The sequence below is a fragment of the Pelmatolapia mariae genome, linkage group LG10_11 (genome assembly GCF_036321145.2).
Source record: "Pelmatolapia mariae isolate MD_Pm_ZW linkage group LG10_11, Pm_UMD_F_2, whole genome shotgun sequence".
NCBI lineage: Eukaryota > Metazoa > Chordata > Actinopteri > Cichliformes > Cichlidae > Pelmatolapia > Pelmatolapia mariae.
The window spans coordinates 34,660,321-34,682,447 of NC_086236.1; the positions used below are offsets into that span (position 1 = coordinate 34,660,321).

The 22,127-nt window shown below is 40.5% G+C and overlaps 1 protein-coding gene across 2 annotated transcripts in view; it reads right to left on the minus strand.

The window, feature by feature from the left end:
• sptbn4a (spectrin, beta, non-erythrocytic 4a) overlaps nt 1-19,853 on the minus strand; it is a 31,397-nt gene extending 11,544 nt beyond the window's left edge. Inside the window, exons 1-11 of one of the 2 annotated variants that reach the window (XM_063486684.1) lie at nt 19,169-19,853; nt 18,809-18,963; nt 4,247-4,510; nt 3,614-3,847; nt 3,286-3,375; nt 2,921-3,199; nt 2,710-2,840; nt 2,386-2,590; nt 1,232-1,477; nt 960-1,094; nt 588-829 (exon numbers count right to left, since the gene is read on the minus strand). In XM_063486684.1, the coding sequence (XP_063342754.1) occupies nt 588-829; nt 960-1,094; nt 1,232-1,477; nt 2,386-2,590; nt 2,710-2,840; nt 2,921-3,199; nt 3,286-3,375; nt 3,614-3,847; nt 4,247-4,510; nt 18,809-18,931 (1,949 nt within the window). In that variant the 5' untranslated portion in view covers nt 18,932-18,963; nt 19,169-19,853. Of the gene's footprint in view, nt 1-583; nt 830-959; nt 1,095-1,231; nt 1,478-2,385; nt 2,591-2,709; nt 2,841-2,920; nt 3,200-3,285; nt 3,376-3,613; nt 3,848-4,246; nt 4,511-18,808 lie in introns of those variants that run through there. The other variant, XM_063486685.1, reaches the window with a different exon arrangement.
• Nucleotides 19,854-22,127: the final 2,274 nt, after the last annotated feature.

The window sequence follows — 22,127 nt, forward strand, 5'->3', positions numbered from 1 at the left end:
AGAAGAAGAAAAAGACAGGTGGAAGACAAGGAGCAAACAATCTTATAGCCAGACATGAAAAAAAGAAAATGTTCAAGGGCTTGTGCCAAAAGATGGCACTGCAAGTGATGAGAAAAAAGGATGGTGGGGATCAAAAGTTGAGGAAGGCTCAATTTTTGTAGAGGCATAAAAATGTTAGCTGCATCAAAACACACTACATGTGCATATGTTTTGCCATCTTTGTGGCTCCCATAGTGCTGTATGTTCATGCATATGCTGATATGTGGACATCTGCTGGAAGATTTCAGGCCAAATATGAAAATACTGCAAGTTGGACGGTGGTACTGGTTGGGAACATGACAAATAAAGGCAGTGATTAGAGTGTCAATCTGAGAAAACCCCAACAAAAAACAAAAACAAACGGTGTAGCAGGTGTCATTTGAAATTAGGTCAAAGCGGCACAGAAGACAATATTAACATTTTGTCTTCAATGACCATATAAGACCACAGAAACTTGCAGGCAAAAATGCACTCTCTAAAGCTCTAATTCATCTTTTCCAAACTGTAATAAAGGAGAGCCATACCTTAACAAGCATATGCTACCTTACCTTGGCTCATCCCATCCTATCTGGCCCATGATTCCTTCCATCCACATTAGGTTTTCACGCACCACTGAGAAGAACTGGACTTTATCAGTTACTGAAGTCACTTGGACACGACTGGCCTCACAAGAACTCAGCAGCTCCTTCCATGCATCCATCACTTCTTGTTCCTTGACCATAATAGCCTCAGCCTTCTCACCAGCATAGATGGTCCTCAGCTGGGCAGCATTCTCCTGCAGCTGCCTCACCTGCATAAAGACATGCGTCACTCTGTTTAATTAATAAAAGATTAGCCTTAGTTTTTAGTCAAAGTTTGCTTTGTCTATGACGTATAATCTATTTTGTGACAAACATAAGTTTGGTGAGTATATCACTTGCCTGTGCAACTAGAAGTTGAAGGGCATGCTCAAAAGAGTGCATGAGTCTCTGCAGGGTGGCTGGATTGGTAATGTTGGCTTGGCACGCCCTCACTTCTGGCAGCTGCTTCATCTTCCCTGCGATCTGAGCCAAGACCTACAACACAGGACAACGCTGTCATCATGAGTGCTTTAAAAATAGAAGCTGCAACTCACGCCCAGACAGTCTACCTGTAATGTTGAGGAAGAACAGGGCACACCTGAGTCACTGTCTGATATCGGATGTGACCATACCTCCTTGCAGTCGGTGAAAAACTTGTGCAGCTGGTGCGATGCTGCCAGCATTTGTCTGCGGGTCTCCATCAGCTCCAGCAGGTCAGCCCACGACTCATTCAGTCCGTCTTTCCACTCAGCAATAGTGGCCGCGTCTGAGTGGCCACAGTCTATCATCTCGTTCACCATTTTGTTCACTTGCTCCATGCGCTGCTGGCCAGTGCTGTTGGTTTCTGATGCAAACTTGGTGAACCTCTCTTGAAGAACCTGGAACGCAAATAAACAACACAACGCTACAGAGACTCACACAAACATGAATCATTCTTTATTCTCATAAATGTAATGTAATTTAACACAGTGGATGATTTCCACCCTGCAAATACAGAATGCATTCTCCTGTCCTGACAAATACGTTCCTCATCAAAAATGTCTCCAATGCATGTTAAAGGAAAGTCAGGTGTATCCTATCAATGCAAAAGATGTTTGTTAAATAAATCTGTTTAGTGACTGAGCAGCTGATTAAAACTGGACCAAATATTCTTGCACCACTTCCAGTGAATCCTTACAGGCCATGGTGCCGCCCTGCAGTTCACCCCATTTAAGACAACTTTTCTCTGATCAGCTGACAGACAGAAAGAACACATGAAAAACAGGTGGGTGGTGCTGTTGTGCTGATTAATTGTCCAATCTCAAATAAAAGTTACATGGTGTAAAGTTTTCACCACAAGATGTCAGTATATTGCAGATTGAAGTCCACTGAGTTTGCTTCCTTACCCCTCCCAATTCAAGCACATGATCCTAGCTATGGCCATGGCTGTTGGTGGAACAAACATGTTGTAGTCAGCCAAAAGAGATCAAAGTTGAAACACAATATACGTCTGTCTCCTTTATGGTATACACTATATAAGTATTCACCCACCCATCCAAATCATTGAATTCTGGTGTTCCAATAACTGTCATGGCCACAGGTGTATAAGATTAAGCAACCAGGCATGCAGCATGCTTCTACAAACATTTGAGAAAGAATGTTGTGGTACTGTATTAGGATGCCACATGTGCAGTCGTGAAATTTCCTTGCCATGGTTCACAGTTTGGGCTCAGAAATGACTGAGACTAGAACACCTCATGTGTTCCTGTTGTTTGACTAGATGCTAAAACCTTGTAGATATACTGACCGTGACATCCTCGAGGTCCTGGCCTAGCTCAGTGGAACTGGCTACTGCTTCACGCTCAGTGATCCACTTCTCTAACTCCTCTACTTCCTTGTTGAGCTGGTACAGCCAGTACTGCTGCTCCAGCTTGGTCTTTCTGTGTTCCACCATGTCCTTCAGAGACACATAGAGGCGGTCTATGTGGGACTGCTGCTTGGTGATCTGCTCACTGTTGAAAGTTAAGACAAATCAAAGGAATACAATTACATTAAATTACAATTACATTAACGTTTGGTACTTAGAATGTGCAAAACAAATTTAGGATAATCTGCAGGGATTATGGCACACCTGTCTGGGTGTCCTAGTTCTAGTAGATGTTGGCATTGCTGAGATAACATGCCTACGGTCTCTGCATATGTCTCCACAGTTTGCTCCAGAGCGAGGTGGGTCTTCAGAAGTTGTAGCGTGCTCGCCTCATCCTGAAAAATAAAACACCATGATCACTTTGATGATAACCTATGGCAGTAAAGAGCAGTGTGAATATTACAGGGGTACATACTGTGCCTTTTTCTTCGCTGGCCAGGTTGAGCTTCTGTCCTGACAGCCAGGATTCCACTTTAGCTGCTTCGCTGTAGTACTGCTGAGCCTGTAGCGCAGCTTCCAGCAACACAGACCTCCTCTCCGTTTCCAGCTGCAGCACCTCCCACAGCTGGCGTACATGTCCCGCCCCCTCACGTACAAATTCCACCTCAGGAGTTCTCAGTGAAGCAATGATTGCTGCCCGATCAAGAACCTCCTCAACACGAGCCCGCCGCCCTGTCAGCTCCCTCTGGAGTGCCTACAGAACCGATGAGAAAGTTCTCAGACTTATCAGAATGTGGATTACATTTCAGCTGACCATGGCCAAAAGTCATCCTGACTTACCTGGTTCTTTTTGATATACTGCTGTACGCTCTGGAGGTTGTTTCCATAATCCTTACAAGTAGCTAAGGGAAGCCTCTCCTGAATCCACAGCTGGCAAACAACCACAGTGGGGTTATTAAATATTTCAGAAGGCACGTTTACGATCAAACGTAGACCAAACACGGAAGCGATGGCAAAGACATGATATATTTACTTTGCAAATTCTGAATATGAAAAATCAATTATGTGTGATGATATTGTAACAACCATACTGGCACATTTTATAAGCAGTGTTTAAATTTAAGACAAAATATATGAAACAAGAAGAAGAGGGACTCGGACGACTCACTATCTCATCTTCCAGGTCCTGGGAGACTTGATGCATCTCTTTGGAAGCCAGCAGGATGCGGCGTCGCTCCTTCAGGGGCTCAATGAGGCGGACTATACGGGTCTCCACTTCGCCTGACTGCTCGCCGACCTCCTTGTCACCTGCCATCAGCCCTCGCTGGGGTAGGCAGAGCCCCTGCAAGCTTCCAAGCTCTCCCACATCCTTGTAAAAGTCCCCTATCTGAGACTCCATAGCCTTCACCGGATAGAAAGGAAAGGTCATGTTACAACCATATGAAGGATGGACAAACACAGCACGTCAGCTGTTTCCCTAACAGAACATTTCAGGGTTATATAACAGGTTTGCTGCATTTTTGAATGCATCTGAACCCCATGTTTGAGAGCATGCCACTACAAGGGCCGCTGTGGGCTATTTATTGAAAATTTTCAACTATACAGAAAAATGTTGCAATTTAAGCCAAACTATACAAGAAGGTTCCACACTTCAGTGGAAATATGCACCTACATGCAAGGTGGTGTTAACCAATAATAATTAATTACAGCTTTCTTGATATGTTAAAAACATTTGTTTGAATTTTATGTTGTGCTGGTTTAAGAGACATGTTCAGACCTAGAGGAGGGCCTTGGGACTTGCCTGAAATTTCTGGAGCTGTTCATTGAAGGTTGGCAGGTGGTGCGCCTGTTCCAGCTGGGGGGGCTGCTGCTCCAGGTGGGAGAGCTGGTTGTCGAGGTCTGAGTAGCTCTTCACTGCCGGCTCGGGTTTGTTATTTTCAAAGAGCTGGCGGGCCTTGGCCTTGGTCGTGGTCTCCAGGTCAGACCAGCACTCCCTAATCTCCTCCAGCTTCTGCTGCACCACTGAACGGAGCTCAGGTTTCTCCTGGATCAGCTCCTGACCTTCCTGCAGAAAGAAAGTGCAAGTGTTAGGGTAGGTTTTTAGAGAATGGTGCATAGTCGTGAAATTGTTTTATTAAAATTACATTATGTGTGGCACTGTCATTTCCTGGCTGAGTTATTTTGTTGCTTCTCGCTCTTGCACTCCTTTAATGTCAGGCTTTGCTTCAATGGAAGGCTCCTACAGATCGCCTTGCTTGCTACTAGAAATCTATAAGTTGCACGATGCTGCAAACAACTGTCAATTCAATTCAGTTCAATTTTATTTATACGTCACCAAATCACGACAACAGTCGCCTCAGTCGTCTGTCAACCACTTTTTAAGACTCGACATGTATCGTAAATCAACTTTCCTTTTGAAAGCATTTTTTTCATGAACCTTTTATTGATTCATTTCACCAAATGAATATTTTGAATTGAATAAACACACTAAGCCACAAACCTATAGATCCTTTTTCCAAGTCTGTATGCATTCTTGTATTTCAGGAAGGAGCTGGGAGAACAACAGATAGAAAGTGAGTGGCTAAATTCGGTTTTGTCCCCAAAATAGCTCAGCACGACAGAGCTCCACGCCAAGGCTGCAGCCCCCCGCTTGCAGAGAGGCAGGTGTATGGAGCAAAGTTTGGCCTTGGGCTGACCTAAAAATGGTATATGGCAAGTCTGATAAACCCCCGTTCTGCCCTTCGCTCATACTCCTCTTCTCTCCCCTAAATCTTTGAGCTCTGTTCATGACATGATGTGGATGAGGAGATTCGATGAGATCAAAGCTTGTGGTGCTTCCCTTTGTGTCAGTTCTTCCCTAGAATAGATAATTACCAGTCTCCAACTACAGTGAGACTTAGGGGAGTAGGAGGCGTTTTCCTTCTATGACAAGGTACTCCTTCGTGATTTGAAGCACCAGAAAATGCTGCACTTTTTAAGGAAACGTCCTGTTCTGGCTTGCTCTGGATGATGCATTGCTTATTTACTTCCGTCCTATTATCACATCAGCCATGCGTATGGTGGGGTGCATCTTCTAAATCCTGCTTCTCTCATTTATCTTTCACAGAGTTGGACCTATATCCTATGGCTTTCATAATGCAGTGCTGCATTCCTTCTTTTGGCACAGTCTGCTAAACTGCTGCTAGCGCTCACTCGCTCACATCCCTCGCTCTCCCTCTCATAATGCAGAGCCAGCAGAAAGCAGGTCTTTCTCACTCTCTTTTCTCTTGGCTTTACTGACACACAGAGTGAGGCAGAAGGAGAAGAAATCAGAGAGGGGGTGGACAAAGGAGATGAGAAAAGGCAGACTAAAGGAAGAAGGGAATCGAGAAGAGAAAGAATCAAAGGTTTATGGTGCATACAGCCCAGGAACAGTCAGATCCAAAGGGTATCTGTGAAGTGAATTTTTGGAGGCCATCATAGCTGACATAGTACCATATTTTAATGGCTACCACAAATAAATCACGCTATTATGGCAGCATTGTGTTGCCAAATTCTGCAGGCTTCCATTTAAAGCTGATGCAGCATAATTCAAAAGTGGGTGGGATTAAAGAGCTTGTTTCATTCCACTTGCAAAAACAACAGTGTATTCACACCGCACAGATCGATGCACTGTAGGTGTGAATACACTCTTCTGCTCTGCAACTTGGACTATTATCTGCTGAACACCTGCCGCTAATGAATCTTTAAAAAATTACTTATTGTACAATTGTGGTTAAAAAGTGCATGAATTTTGGCCAGTCTACCCACTGTATCAACGCATTTTCCACATGTCATGTTCAGACCAGTAAAACAGATTATATAAGACTAGAAGAAACATATGCGAGAACAAAAACAAAGATTTGTTATTCTGTTCAACAGTCACCTCAAGGTAGACCCTACAAGCGCTTAAATTCAGTGAATTCAAACGCTTAATTTGAGATTACATTATTAACTGTTAATGGTGTGGCAAATCATCACTATTCAATTCAATTCAGTTTTATTTATATAGCACCAAATCACAACAACAGTTGCTTCAAATCGCTTTATATTGTAAGATAGACCCTACAATAACACATACAGAGAGAAAAGCAACAATCATATGACCCCCTATGAGCAAGCACTTTGGTGTCAGTGGGAAGGAAAAACTCCCTTTTAACAGGAAGAAACCTCCAACAGAACCAGGCTCAGGGAAGGGCGGGGCCTCAGGGAAGGGCGGGGCCATCTGCTGTGACTGGTTGGGGTAAATGCCCCTTAAGTAGTTTTATTCAGTCTTATATAAGCATATGGGACATGTATTAAGAAAAGATATATGTTAAGCCTTTAATGTGGTAAAAGATGGCAGTGTGACTTGCTGTGATGTATGGTTTGGAGATGGTGGCACTGACTAAAAGACTGGAGGTGGCAGAGTGGAAGATGTTAGGATTTTCACTGCGAGTGACCAGGATGGACAAGGTTAGAAATGAATACATCAGATTGATGGCTCAGTGGCTTTTGAGATAAAGTTTGAGAGGCGAGGCTGAGATGGGCTTTAATGTGATTTTCACTTTCCACTGTTGCCATTTGTAAAATTGAGTTTGACGCCCTTGACCTCTAAAATAGGTAAATAATTAGAAAAAAGGTCAAGACTTGAATGATTACTTAGTTAAAGGGGCTAGTGGTGTTTCCATATGGAGAAATCTTGCTAGAGAATACAATATGAAGAATGATTGAGTTAATCTGAATATTTGTGTTAGCACAAATACGCAGAAAAATGTGCAATAATTTGTCCAAATATTGGGCAAAGAAGATCATGTCTTTCTTTGGAAAGCAATCTGCTGTGCATGTATAGAACATGTGTATCCATACAAACTAAAAAGGTGTATAATAAGAATAAGTGAGCTCTGTATCCGTAAAAGAGTTAGAGTTGCTAACACAAAGCAGTTTGATGGATGTACTAAAAGAACACGTTACTGGCTTAGGTAGGTATGTTGACAGAATTGCCAGAATTGTCTTTGCCATATATGTGATTTCTTTTAATCTAGCAAGATCACCATAGTAACTTGTGCTGAACACACAACCTAGTCTGGAGCTGGTTATGTTTAGGATTTTTGCTGTTTTCTGTCGGTTCATATGCTTCATACCTGAGGAGGAAGAAAGCCATGCGGTAAATTTACAACATGCAAACTGTATGTTTTCTTAATGTATAACTCTAATCTGCTTCCTGTAGTGTAGCTAACTAGTCTATTAGTAGGTTACTTGTGACAAAGACCATAAACAATATTAGTTTCACCTTAATCTGCCAACAGGCAGAAGTGATTGCCACATTTCCTTCAATAGGCCATGGAAAATGCCACAGAGGAATGGACTGAGAAGTCCTAAATGTCTAAATATGTTTCAAGTTTCAGATCTGTAATGGACTGGTGAACAGCAGTCACAAGTCATAAAATAAATATATTAACTCAATAATTCAGAAGATTAATGGTTCTTTTGCAACATCACTAACTGATGTATTTGCAGGCACAAAACTCTTATTGCCTTTTGCCATTTTATTTTTCATGTTCTTTATTCAACTTTCTCATCGATTTCTCTAATGATTTCACTCAGTGTAGCAGACAACATTCAATCTGTCAATTCTGTGCAAAGGACGAGTGAAATGACATGTCAAATGCCCACTTACTGTATATGTGACAGTGCGCAAATCCTGAGGCAGCAAGCCTGGTTTAAAAGCATGGCTTTGAGCCACTTTTAGGTTTTGTGAATCAGGTACAGCAAAGAAAGCTTGGCCATGTTGACCAGGTGGGAAAACAGGGAGATAAACAAGGGGAAGACATGCAGAAAAGGGCCACGCATTAAACCCGAACCCAGGCCGCTGCACTCCATTTGTGTGGCATATGGTCACCAGCTCACCCACAGAGCCAAACCGGCTCCCTGCATGTGCAAGCCTTTGACTTGGATCAAATGAACCAGTGTAGTACAGATATAAAAGTGTAAAGAGCATGTAGGGTTGACACAAGATTATACATGCCTCTCAAATCTATTTTACAAATAGCGAGCAAACAGAACAGAAGCCAGAAAATGAATTAGTGCCTATTGGTAGGCTTTTTATCACATAAAATAACCAATCAATACAGTCAGTTTGATGAGCTTTCATTGGCTTATGCTAAAAACACAGCCTCATCTGGAAAATTCCCGATGTTCCATTCAGAGTTTCAATTTAAAATAATCTATAAGTACCACATTTGCACCTACTTTTATCCTGGAAATATGTTCTAAGCAAAATAAATATTCTTTCCTGAGAGAGTATATTTAATACATTCATCGAGGTGTATGTTGGTAATACCACTGAATAATACCATGCGGTGCAAACTCTGTAAGCCAAGAGTGTTTTACTTTGGTTGAAATGCAACTGATAAAAGATTCCTGGTTTAAACCGCCTGTTTGACTCGGTATGTCTTCTGCATGGAGTTTGTAAGTTCTCCCTTTTGCCTGCGCAGGTTCTCTCCAAGTACTCTGGCTTCCTCATGCAGTTCAGACAAGCTTTTGAAGGTAACTGATGATTCTTAATTGGTTTACACTGGGTCTTTAGATTTAGCAGATTGTGAGTGTGTGTCTGTTTGAAATATACACTGGTGACCTGTCCAGGCTCATTTAGGCTCAATCAGTATCAGAATACTTTAAGAATAATATTAATACTTTAATAATCCCTAAGGAAGCCCCCATGTAGCCCAAAAAACAATATGTAAATGGATGGATTTTAGGAGGCTGAATATTAGTAAGAATATTCAGTCAGTAACCAAAAATTTATGCTATTCCAAATCTTCTCTATTATGCCATGTAACAGTGTTATTCTGAATGGACTTAGTAGTTTTTGATAATTATCTGTAGCAAGTTTATAGTTTGTAGAGCCCTAAAACAGCAGAACTGAGTGCACAATGAGTAGTAAAATAAATAGATTAAGTTAGCAGAGTCTAGCTTAACAAGGAATATTGATAACCACCAATGTGATCCCAGTCATCTCTGACCGGGTTTTGAGGTTTTGTTGAGTCAGCTACAGAAACAAGAAGCATGGCTATGTTGAACCTGTCAAACTGAAATGTGATTAAAAAAATGAATGAATTCATTAAAAAGTGACAAAAGTGACATAATGCTAAGATAGCAGTAAAAGTGAAGTTGTGTTAAGGCTAATGAAGACTATACTAAAGTAAATACTAGTATGCAACAGTGCTGGGAAGCATATCATTTTTTCAAATATTATTGAGCAAACAGAAGACAGAATGTGACAGTTCACGACATCAACATACAAACATCTGTGAAAAATGAAAATCTAATATTTGCATATTTACAAAAGTATAAGGCCAAACAGGATGTTGGGTGATCCTAGCTTGCAAAAAAAAACCCATTACAAGCTGGAAGGGACTCTGTTGCTACATTCAAGAACAGTAAAAACAGATGGAGGATGACAAAAATAACTTGTGACCAATAGAGGACATGTGTCTGTTGTTTTGTTTTGTCTTTTTCTTTTTTAAATTACACCTTAGCTTAATTTCTAGACTTGCTGCTTCTGTGCTAGGCTGTCACTGTGGGAGGGCCTCATATAACTATCTCACAGAGCTAGAGAACCAAAACTGTCAAAGATACCATGTTACTCAGTGGTAACAGGTGTTTTTAGCAGTGACAGAAACATTTTGGCCACAAAGTTTCTACTGAAAAGCAGAATAGGCACCCAGTTAAAAATTGAAATTGTAGTACAGCATGAGACCTACTTGACCGCCCAGCTGTCAGTAAACAGTCTTCAGAATCATTCTTGACATTTGGTTATTGAACACTGTGCTATTAAATAAATGCGTATGAAATATTGTTTAACTCTTGATTTGGATAAAATGTTTCTTGGTCAAATGAAACCACAAGCCAGCAGCCTTCCTTCAGGGCAATCAAGGCAAGCAGTATTTACTTGTCAAATCTAAAATTAGACATCATTTAAAAAGAAAGTATTGCAGTCTCTCCTTTCTCCTCAACAGTGCTTTCATGAAACTTCTGCCCTGTTTAGATCCATTCTTTACATTACTGCCATCTCATGGCTGCAGTTGGAAAGCTCGGCACTTGGCTTGTGTTGTGCTCATAAGAAACTGCGGCTGTCTCTGTTTCACAGGCATGTCAGTCTCCTTAACAGTGACATGAGCTGGGTAAGATGAGCTCTTTTCTGGTGGTTTGCGGATGCACTTTGGATAAACCTCTAGTCTTTAATGGCAAACTGATGGGAGACCATCATGATTTGGGAGCTGCCATTGGCTCCGTTTCCACTGCTCTGAAATCAGCTATGACCAGCACTTTTTTTTTGCTGAAACAGAACTAGCATAAGCAAGTAAACAAGCTTCTGTTAGCATCGTTACAGATGAGTTTCTTCTTGCTAACCACTTTGACCAACACGTGTGATGTAAAGACTGAGATTAACAATTCCTTTAGTACATTAGCTAAGACACTTCTGATGATAATAAAGAGGGGAAGGAATCTGGTCTAAAAACAGGCAAGGTAATCAGTGCAGGCACAGCAGCACTTTCAGATTAACATCTATGAGAAATCACTTGACTGAATGTAAAGCGGTTAACCAGCTGTTTTGCCAACACTCCACCTTCATTTTTCGTTAATCCACCTGTAGATATTGACAGTAAACCATGTCACAAACTGCTCGAGCTTGTTATTTAGCAGATTTTCTTTTGTTATTAATATATCTTAATGCACTTTTATTTTTAAATCACCTGCTTCTGAGCTAATTAACAACTTTTTTAGAGATATATGGTCCAACCACAAAAACGATTTACAGGATATGATGATGATGATTAAGAATATAACATAGTTAATAAATATTAAATTAATTAATAGTTAAAATATGCAGCAGTATTCCATTTAACAGTGATGGGGAGCATTTTTCTGCAGAATAATTATTTTTACTTTTGATATTTTATGCACAGTTTTCCAATAACACAGTTTTATGTGTACGGAGGTGCAGTGTTGGGAAGGTTACTTTTAAAATGTATTCCACCACAGATTACAGAATACATGCCCCAAAATGTATTTTGCAACATATTCGGTTACGTTACTCAATGAGAGTAACGTATTCTGAATACTTTGGATTACTTAATATATTATCATGCTTTTTACAACTACATGAATGTACTATTGCTGTGTGATTTATTACTATTACTGAAGGTTATTCGCCATACCAATACCAACTAGATTTTTAAATCTTAATATAAAATGAGTAACAGTAGGGTGGATATTAGGTAAGGCTGCACTTTTTGCAGCGATCTCGTATAGAAAACTGTTCCGCGCGTATATAAAACAGGTCCGCGGCTCCGAACTGTAGTAAAGGGACATCTGGCTAATACGTCGGGTTTTGTGTCGTAACCGAAAACTAGCTTTACTTTGTTGTCTGGGTCAACTTTGCTAGCGAGAGACAGAGAGAGGCGTTGAAAGGCTGCTCCAACGGAACTTATTGTTTCGGAGGAAAACACGAACACAGTGTACAGTCAAGTCTTAATAGCTTACTTACAACTCTTCTTGGCTGCAGTGGTTATTATTATATTTACATGCTTCCAGCTCCCATTTCTGCCGTGACAACTCGTATTTTTCAACTCTCCTTTTTTTTTTGCACATAACGGGTATAGGGCTATGCCTGTAACACTCTGCTCATATTGCCTTCATATTAAATAATTTTTTGAATAATAATTTTAAACAATATTTCTTCACGTCATTATGCGGGACGCAAGTAGAGGTGACATGGGCCACGAGATTGAGACACAGACATTCGAGCCTCTTATTATTATTAGTGTTTTGTTTGGGTTTCCACCAGCGTGGAATTAACAAAAATAGAGAGGGCATAGCCTAACATATGAAACAGGAAAAGAATGTAATCCATTTATTTCAACAAAGTAACTGTAATGGAATACAGTTACTCATATTTTGTATTTTAAATACGTAACACCAGTACATGTATTCCGTTACTCCCTGACACTGCTGAGGTGTTGTCATGATCTTTTATTGCTTCTTTTCCTAAATAGATGGTTTGAAAAATTCTTCCACCCATTGTCGCTGTCAGCCAATAGGGTACAATTTTTAATAAAACACTAGATATTTATTTGTCTAGATAAGTAATAACACTTTACAATTCTTCAGCGAGGAAGGACTGCAGAGAGGCAGGCAGCACAAATGGTATGCTTGAATCTGATCCAACTTAAATTGTCGTGGAAGATGTTTTTGTATGTCTGTTTGGGAGCTGGGGCAAGTTGTCTCTGCTTGCCTTTCTGTAAAGTCACATGCCACTGCCACAATGATATATCAGCACCACTACTTTATATGTTAAGTAAGTAACAAAATAAGATAACAATATCTATGCTAATGATAGGTTAAAAAGCCAACTCTTCATAAAATTATTCCAAATTTATTTATATAACCCCAGAATTAATTAATGGATGGTCCAAACAAAAGACAGTATTTCCCATGATCCCCACAAAACTCCTGTTGAACCTGCTCTTTAAAATATGATTTTTGTAGTTGAGTGTTGCTGGTGACTAAAGTGTAGGCTATGAAGTGGATTCAGTCTATGACAATGTCAAGCAAAGTACTTAAATGTTCTTATTATCAACAACTTTGACTCAAAATGAGCATTAAACTGATCCTGCACTGAAAAAAAGGGATTGGCCATCTCTTGGATTTATGTAAGAATCTTGCGTGTATTTAACACAATTGCCTCATGCTTTAAAGCTAAGTGTAACTATATAGTGTAGAAACTACATGATATGCAGAGAGGGTAGATTAAATTGTCCATATCATGTTCGAGTGAAGTAAGTCAATAATATAGCAATGTTAAATCTCGTGACACCACACGGGATTTCAGTCTCACGCGCTTTGGATCGTGGTTTGAGGAAGGCACCCATCTCAGTCAAGTTGAGCAGCCGCCTCTCCTTTTTTCAGTATACCGAAAAAAGTAAATTGGGTGGCTGTTACATTAAAAAAGTCTACCTTTTAATTTGAACACAAAAATTTCATGTTTCTGTCTTGAACGTAATTAAATCATGTAGGATCTGTATGAAATTCAACAACTTAATTTGTTCTTGTTGAGATGACATGATACAATCTAGTAAGAAATTCACAATATCGCACGAGATTTCAAACTGCAGGAAAATCCCTGGAGTTATAAGAGGCAGACAACTACACACACACCACGTGTATGCTATTGCTATTTATTGTGGTTTAACCTGTCAAGGACAAAAATGTACAGAAAATTCTGCATCAAGCCTTGAAATCATAGCTTTCCTGCTTTGTTTTTTAAGCAGCAGGTGGCATGGTGGTTAGCGCCGTTGCCTCACAGCAAGGAGGGCCTGGGTTCAAATCCACAATCTGGCTAGTTTGCACTGGTTTCTCTCTGGGTATTCTGGTTTCCTCCCACAGTTAAAAGTCATGCAGTTGTTAGATTTAGGGTTAGGTTAATTGGATTCTAAATTACCTGTGAATATACGTGCAAATGGTTGTTTGTCTCTATGTGATAGACTGGTAAGCTGTCCAGGGTGTACCCTGCCTCTTACCCTATCACTTCTGGGTTATGCCCCAGCCCCTCCTGCAACCAAGAGAGAGATAGGAGGATGGTAGTCATTCAATAGATCCATTCAATTCTTATGTTAACCAGACTCTAAACTTTGTTGAACATTATGTAATATGAAGACAACATGTAGTATTTGAGTGACCAAGTAGTACTGGGCTAAAAGTTATTGAATAGTGTTGAGATAAAATGTCGAAATTGCGAAGGATTAAAATATTCCAAGAGCTCACCTTACTTCATCTAAACATGTTTCAGTCGCGTTTTATCAACACAAAATGCACAGGTTTATTGAATATGAATAAGTTGTGTTGATTTAACTCAATTGTTTAAGTTTCTGCCAAAGCAAAACAGTTGTGTGCAATCAATGTCCACTATTGAATTAAGTAAATCCAACATGGATTTTTTTCAGTGTACCAATGAATGATGAATAGTAGCTTATACCCCTGTTACAGTAAGAAACCTTACTGTCCACACAGTGGGAAACAGTCTTTCATCATGTATCATTAAAAATCTGTAATCTGTCACTGAATACAGTTCCCAACAGGTGCACAATACCTGAAAATAGTAGCCACAGACAGGATAAGGACACTATTGGTACTTCTGACTTGCCGTACTAATAAAAACAGCATTGTGTCTGAGCACGCCATGTTGGATTAAACAATCCAAGGAGCTTGAACGTAAAGCAGGCACATGAAATTGATCCATCACTTATGTTAAGATGTCTGAAGCAGGCACGGTGAGGTACCACGCTATTTTAGTTTTGTCCAAGTGTTTTTTCCCATGTTAGATCTCAATTGTTAAAAAAGGGGAGCTGCTAAATATGGAAATACTTGTATATTATCAATGTCCACTGTCTGTGAATATGACATAAACAAATCTATGTTCATCTCAACTCACTGCAAAAATATACTGGGTACCAACCTTGAGCAAAACACAGATAACCAATTTGTTAGGTATCCATTTTTAGTTACCTAATTTGTGTCTGTTCAGTGATCTATGTTCTCCAGCTTGTTACTTCCACAGCGTTTGTTTACAATCCACTGACCCCTGAGCCCACAGCAAGGCAAAGCACAAGGTCAGCTAGGATTCCTCCCACTGTAAGAGAGAAACACCCACAGTTCCTCCACATATATGAGCCGACATGGATCTTTGTGGCTCTGCTGATTAAGTAATGTGAGAGAACAGAAGTAAGGCCTGATACAGGAACCCTTCCAAAAGGACGCAGAGTTCTCCGGTCCCAGCACAGCAACATCTTTTTTCTGTGTCTCTCAGGTAATGACAGAGATAGCATTGGGGTAGATTAAGAGGTAGATTAAACTGTCACTGTCGGGAACACAGGAAATCAAGGCAGTTAGCACATGTTAGACAGTTTTTATGGAGTAGCCATCTTCTGCACTCTGTGTCAGTCCTTTCAGTTTTTCTGCTGTTTGGCACGAAAGGTTAAAAACAAATGCACTGATTTGGAAGAAAAACAGTATCCTGTTTCATTCTGTTTTCATTTTAGAGGTAAAAGTGGATTCACATTACAGGCAGAACCAAGCAGCAATCTACAAGGCTAATAAACTGCAGTTCTTCAAATAACCACTTGAAGCCGACTCCAAAAATGAGTCAACCCCCTTCGATTCTTATGTTAACAACACTCAACTTAACAGCAAAAATAAGCTCCACGGTACAAAAAAATAGTCTTATTAAAGATACAAGTAAGAAGACCAAATGTTTGGATTGCTTCGTGTATGCCTCTCGTCCAAATATGGCCCCTTGTTGGCTCCAACAGAAACAAGATGGCAACAGCCAAAATGCTAAAATTAAGACTTCAAAAAGGGACATTGTATACCAGTGATTGTGCCTTAATAATTATATCCATCCTTATATAAACTCTGTTGGCAGAACATCAAGTGTATTCCTTCATTCTAATGTAACAGTTTTCTATCCCAGTGGTGGATGAAATATATAATTTATCTGCAATGTAAGCTGATCAAAAATGGTTCAAGATTTTACTGTATGTTTTAACTGTCTCACTTTATGTTCTACCTCCAGCTTGTGTACTGTAAAGCAGCTCATGAAAGCATAAATAAAAATGAACAAAAACATTGCAGTGGCAGGTCCTGAGACATGTCCAGGCTAATCCTTTAACTGCCTCAGTGCTGTTTTTAAAACAAAATTTGTATTCTAGTTACCGCAGTACCAGAACGCATATATTGTGTTATTATTGTATCATTTATCAGTGTAGCTGTCAAATGATATTACACTAATAAATAACACATTAGAATACATAAAGATTGATTAAAAGACTTACCTTAGTTATCAAAACTATGTGTACTAGATATCACCAAATATGACAAATATTGTTATTAAAGGAGACATTAAATTTTAACAGGTTTACAAAGTTTTCTGCACAAATACAAATAATTGTTGTGTGTGTACCTATGGATTACACCTACATGTGCTGCTCTGCCATAGAAACTCTCGGCACACAGTTTTTGTGTTGATGTTAACGCCAGCGCCGATTTGGGGCTCTGAGTCAGCAAAGAGTTGGCAACTTCATGGTCTGCTGCTCTCTGGCTGAGTTATTAAATGTGGTTCCTAAATTCCTTCTCTCATCGCAACCGGTCGCGGCAGATGGCCCCGCCCCTCCCTGAGCCTGGTTCAGACGGAGGTTTCTTCCTGTTAAAAGAGTTTTTCCTTCCCACTGTCGCCAAAGTGCTTCAGGCTGTGGAAATGGGACTGAAAACACCTGAATTCAAAGATTGAGAGGTGTGGCAGAAAGGTGTTTGCATTTCAGAAGCTGGAACCATTCACTATTAGCTAGAGACACTGAGTTAAACCCACTAAGTCAAGATTGAATGTACAGTTTTGGCAGAACAATATACAAACCAAATAGGTAAATGTGAAGGTCAAAACAGATTTAACAGAGCAAAAGGTCCAACACAGGGTTTCTATGGGGAGATCTCAGTTATGCTGTGGCTGTCAACGTCTGTCTTGTAATCTGTTAACCAAATTTCTTTCTAATAAAGAGATACCACAACGATTCCTAAGTTGTATTTATTTGACAACATTAGGTCGTTTGAGTTGTGTTGTGACATTAATTGAGTCTTTTTGTAGAAACTTCTTAGGTGCTCTAATACATTTTTACAGTAGTTCACTGCTCAACTGGTAATATCAGAAAAAATAGCGTCCTGCACTTCTACACCACAGTACATAACCCTAATGAGAACACAAGTGAGTGTGACTGCTTGGATTCTCCAACTATCCCTGGTCCGCAGCATCAACAACATCTCCAAAAAGCCTGATTACTAGAAATGTAAGTCCTACTATGTTTTTGTTAGTTTGCATCATTATTGAACTACGCTAAGGTGTCTGTCTCAGTCTGAGGGTCTAGACTATAGCACAATGAACCTTAAAATGCATTTCACACATGGACAACCAAGATGGCTAATGAGGATTTCCTCATTATACCATTGTAAGATTTGTCTGCAAGGGTTGTGCTTATAATTGGTTACACTGTCACCCTATGAATATCTAATAATTCAGTATATCCTACAAAAAAGCTCTAATAATTTAAAAGCAATTAATTTCTTTATGCATTCAATAAAAATGAATGACTTAAACATATTGAAATGTAAATGTCTGAATTTCTCTTATTTATTTATTTCTACTGCAGATGAATATATTCACATAATCTGACAGAAGCAACTCATCTGCTTCTTCCTTTCAAATTTAGGTGTGGACATCAAATAGTCAAAAACATTGCTGCCAGAACACCCGTTACACAATAAGAGACAAAGTAATGATGGTTTTTGTATGATAAGAAATGAGAAATCCGCTCATTAACCTTCCTTTTTTTTCAGAATATGGAAAAAATAGTGATTAAAGTACTTAAAATGGAGACTGCAGTAGTTTCTGGATGACATTTTGCTAATGTTCATATGATGCTTGAGGGACAAACTGCTGCCTGATTCAACCAGTTCACAGCGTTTGTGGATCGTCATCAATCTGAATGCATTAAATGACATCACTACACATGCACAGTGCATATGGAGTCAGAGTCAATAAAATAATTCAAGTATCAAACAGTGTTATACTGTACTCAAGACAAAAACTGTATCCAAAATATGTGCAAAACTACAATTTATTCAAACTTTTTTTTGTATTTACAACTAACATTTAAAATGTCACATATAATTTACCGGTGGTTTAAACCAGCAGATTTCAATGCAGGCCTAGAGCCCATCTAAGCTGAAAAACATTGTGTATGGATGGGATGTTGCTCTGTCAGGATTTCAGGAAAGCAAAGCATTATGGGAAAGCAGAACAAAAAAAATGATGTGAACTGACCCTATATCACTTGTGTCACATAAAATTAGTACATACAAGGAAGTTACAGTGTCTGCACTTTCTGCATGTGTGTCCATAACTGCTGCACATGTTTAAATGTCCTCTGTATGATTCACTGTAACCTCCATAGCTGAGCAGGCTGGTCAAATGTCTGCATCAAGAGGCAAAAGAACCACAGGGATCACACCACCTGTGAATCTGAAAACAGCACAGCTACTGTAGCAATGTAACCTTGACACTGTAATTCAGGATGTCCCCAAGCTGAGTGATGACATGTCACCCACTTTCACCTATTCGATTTTACTGCCACCACACCCACCATCAACACCGTTTCTTTGTCACGTGCTCTCTTTGGCTCACGTGCTCTGCCTCTTTGACCTCCCCATCCCTCCCCCACTTTTCCACAAACAGCCCTCGATCACCTCCACTCACCTGTTCTATCTTGGCCAGCCATTCTTTATTGCGGGCCAGTTCTGCCATAAAGGCCTGGTGCTTCAGCCACTTCCTGTGTAGCTTTTGAGCTTCATCCCGCGCTGTGTCTCGGGCCATAAGCATCTTCTCTTCCACCCGCTGTCCCAATCACTGAACTAGAGGAGACAAAAATAGCCACTATCAGGAGCCCAATGCTCGAGCCAGCCCTTCTTCCCCCCTTTTCCACAGGACGTCCTGCCTACCTCCTCTACGCAAGAGCCACCCGCTCTGCTCTGCAGGGGCCTAGGTACCTGTGCTGTCACCACCCACCCCAGCCCCCACCAGGCACACTTTTCTGGGAAAAAAAATCAAGATAAGCACCTCAGCAGCAATGGTAGCAATGGAAACACTCAAGCCCTTCCTTCGGGTTGCCCCTGGGTCCTCATGCCCTACCGATTCATGGTGTTGCGGTCCTGATGCTGCAGTGCCTGCTAGCCAGTCTCAGAGATGGCAAAAACAACCGGCTAAAAAGAAGAAATGCGCCAATTACAACACTGGTAAAGAATGACACGCACATCCAAGATTCCTCGCAGGTCGCGTGTTATCGTCTAGCTCCAAATGTCAGTTACAATCCAACCATCAGTGATGTGAGTGTAGCATAGCAGAATCCTTCAGCCGGGGCAAAACCTGACCATCCACCACTCGCCAGTCCCGGTCAATCTGTAGTCCTGTCTAATGATGCTGTAGACACAAGGAGGAGGAAGAGTTGGAGTGGGAGGAGCAGGGTGAATGGGATGCAGAGGCAGTGCAGAGGAGGCCGGATAACATAAGGTGTCCGCTCTTGAAACGCATCGTTCCTACCGCTGCAAAGATGCACACGCAGGCTGGTGTGAGATAGTCCACTATTTTCTCTCCTCACTTCTCCTTCCTCAAGTCCCTGAACAGCTCAGCCGTGGTTGGTGCATGCTGCTGCAGTCCTTGCCTCTCAGCTACGCTTCTGTGTGTGTGCGTGCGTGAATGAGTGTGTGTGTGTGTGTGTGAGTGTCTGTGCAATCACAATCAGCACTGCAGTGCTGGAGCAGAGAGAGAGAGAAAGAGAGAGCCAGAACGAGAGAGAGGGAGGAGGAGAGGGAGGAGGAAAGGGAGACAGTGAGAGGAAATGGAGAAAGAGGGAGCGCCAGAGCAAAAAAAAAAAAAAAAGCATGGGAGAGCAAGTCAAAAGAGGAAAAAGATGATGTTAGTGGGGGGGAGAGGTGAAACAGAAAGAAGAGAGAGCCTGCGTCATCCCTCTGTGTCACCAGGGACATTTCTCTGCACTAGAAATGACTGCACTCGGAGCGGGAGCAGGGTTTGGGAAGGAGGGGGGAGGTGTCGTTTTAAAACAGCTGAATGAGAGGAAAGGAAGACGCATGCACACATGGTCCACGGTGCAGCTGACTGATTCCCATCGCTGTTCATTTACTATCTGCAAGAGCACCTACATGCAAAACTTCCCCTGCAAATATGTCATTTAAATGCAAAGGGTTCACTCTTAAGTTAATATCACAGCCCCAGCTCTGAATTATAGATAGCTACATGCTATCACAATTACAGTTCATCTTTGCTGCAGCATTAGATTTCTTTTTAATGTTATTTAAAGATACCATTTTTGTCCAACCGAATCACCATGGCATCCAGTGGCATTTAAAGTTTCATGAGTGGAGGCTGAACTGGAGCACTGCCCCGATCTACCAAGTTCTGTGGTTCTGCTGGCATTTTGTTTTTGTGTTTAGTTTAATGGATTGTCTTCATTTTCTTGAATCAACTGACCGGGAATATTTCATAACTAATAAATACTACAACACAGTATATGAGGACAAGAACCAACGAACCAATGAAGCCAACTTCATCATATTTCAGCAGACCACACAAAATTAGAAGTACTTTACTTGTGAAACTTGCATTTACAAACCTTACTGTTGTTAAGATTTGCAGCATTATAAAACATGAATAATTTAGACTATTGTTCTAAGTGTACTAACAGCTGGTGATGTAGTGAATTTGAATTCAAGAATTTAAAACTTTAACCCATTTTGGATTAGGTTGCATGTCTTTGATATCAAATATCAAAGAGACAACGCTGACATAATGATTATGAAAAAGTCTGCAAGTAGGGAGGTGAGGAAAAAAATCGATACAGCATAGTATCGCAGTATTTTGCATGGCAATATGACTGCAATCGAATTGTTGAAGGTTTGCAAATAACTACAGTCTAATTTATAAATCCAGACAGATTGCCAACAATCAACAGTCTGAATGAGGTTTTGTCAATGAGCACTAGTCGCATAACTTAACCTAACTGACTGCTAGCTGGTAATAATTAAATGTGAACTTCTGTCTATGCAGCAACATTTAAGCAACATTTGGTGATTTATCACAGCTAATTGCTGTATTATCTGAAACACATTGCATGTAATTGCCAACTTGACCCCATTTAATTGCAGACAGATATCAGACTGATAGCAGACTGACTCCTGGCAACATATATGGCAGGTTTTAGTAGCAGTGTTGATATGCTTGACAATCTCATTTTGCTGCAAAATAAATTTGCCATTAAAAAAGCTGATAAATCACAATATACAGTATGTTATTACAGTACTCTGAATATCACAAAATTGTTAAAAAATCCCATCCTCTAACAGGAACAATCGGCAGTTTTGTATCTTTAAAAAAACAGTTTAAGGAAGGTGCACGATCTGATATCCCTGTGTTGGTGTTGTTCCGACATCATTGTAACATTGTTGGTGCAACTGACCAGTTACATTGACTGAGCATTCAGTTAGCATTAGCCAAGAAGTAAGAACTAATGTTATTGCAAACTATCACAAGCAAACCAATATGAGTAACCTAAGTTTGTCATGGTCCTTCAGTCCTTCTTGGCTTGTTTGTTTGTCTCTGTGTTCGAGAGCGGGACTCATCATGGGTTCTTGCCTCTGGCCGAACACATCTGCGCTAACCAACCACCTGTTCCTCATGATTAGGGACCGGGTCCCTACTGTTTCAATTAAATTGAATTGTTTGCCATTTTTGCACACGATTCCCCTATCGATTCCAGTAGCCTCGAATGACGTCACCACGTTGCGTAGCGTCATTTACCTGGCAGGAAACATGGCGCCTAAGCGGCACAAACGCTCAAAAGTTTGGTTATAATTTATGAGAATGGATGACAACAGGGCAACTTGCAATACTTGCAAAGTAGATATTTCATTAAAGGGAGGAAACAACAAGATAACCTAAAATGAATGTTGTGTTTTTAATTCCGCTGCGGACTAGTGAATCTCAACCCAGCAGCAGCGGTAAC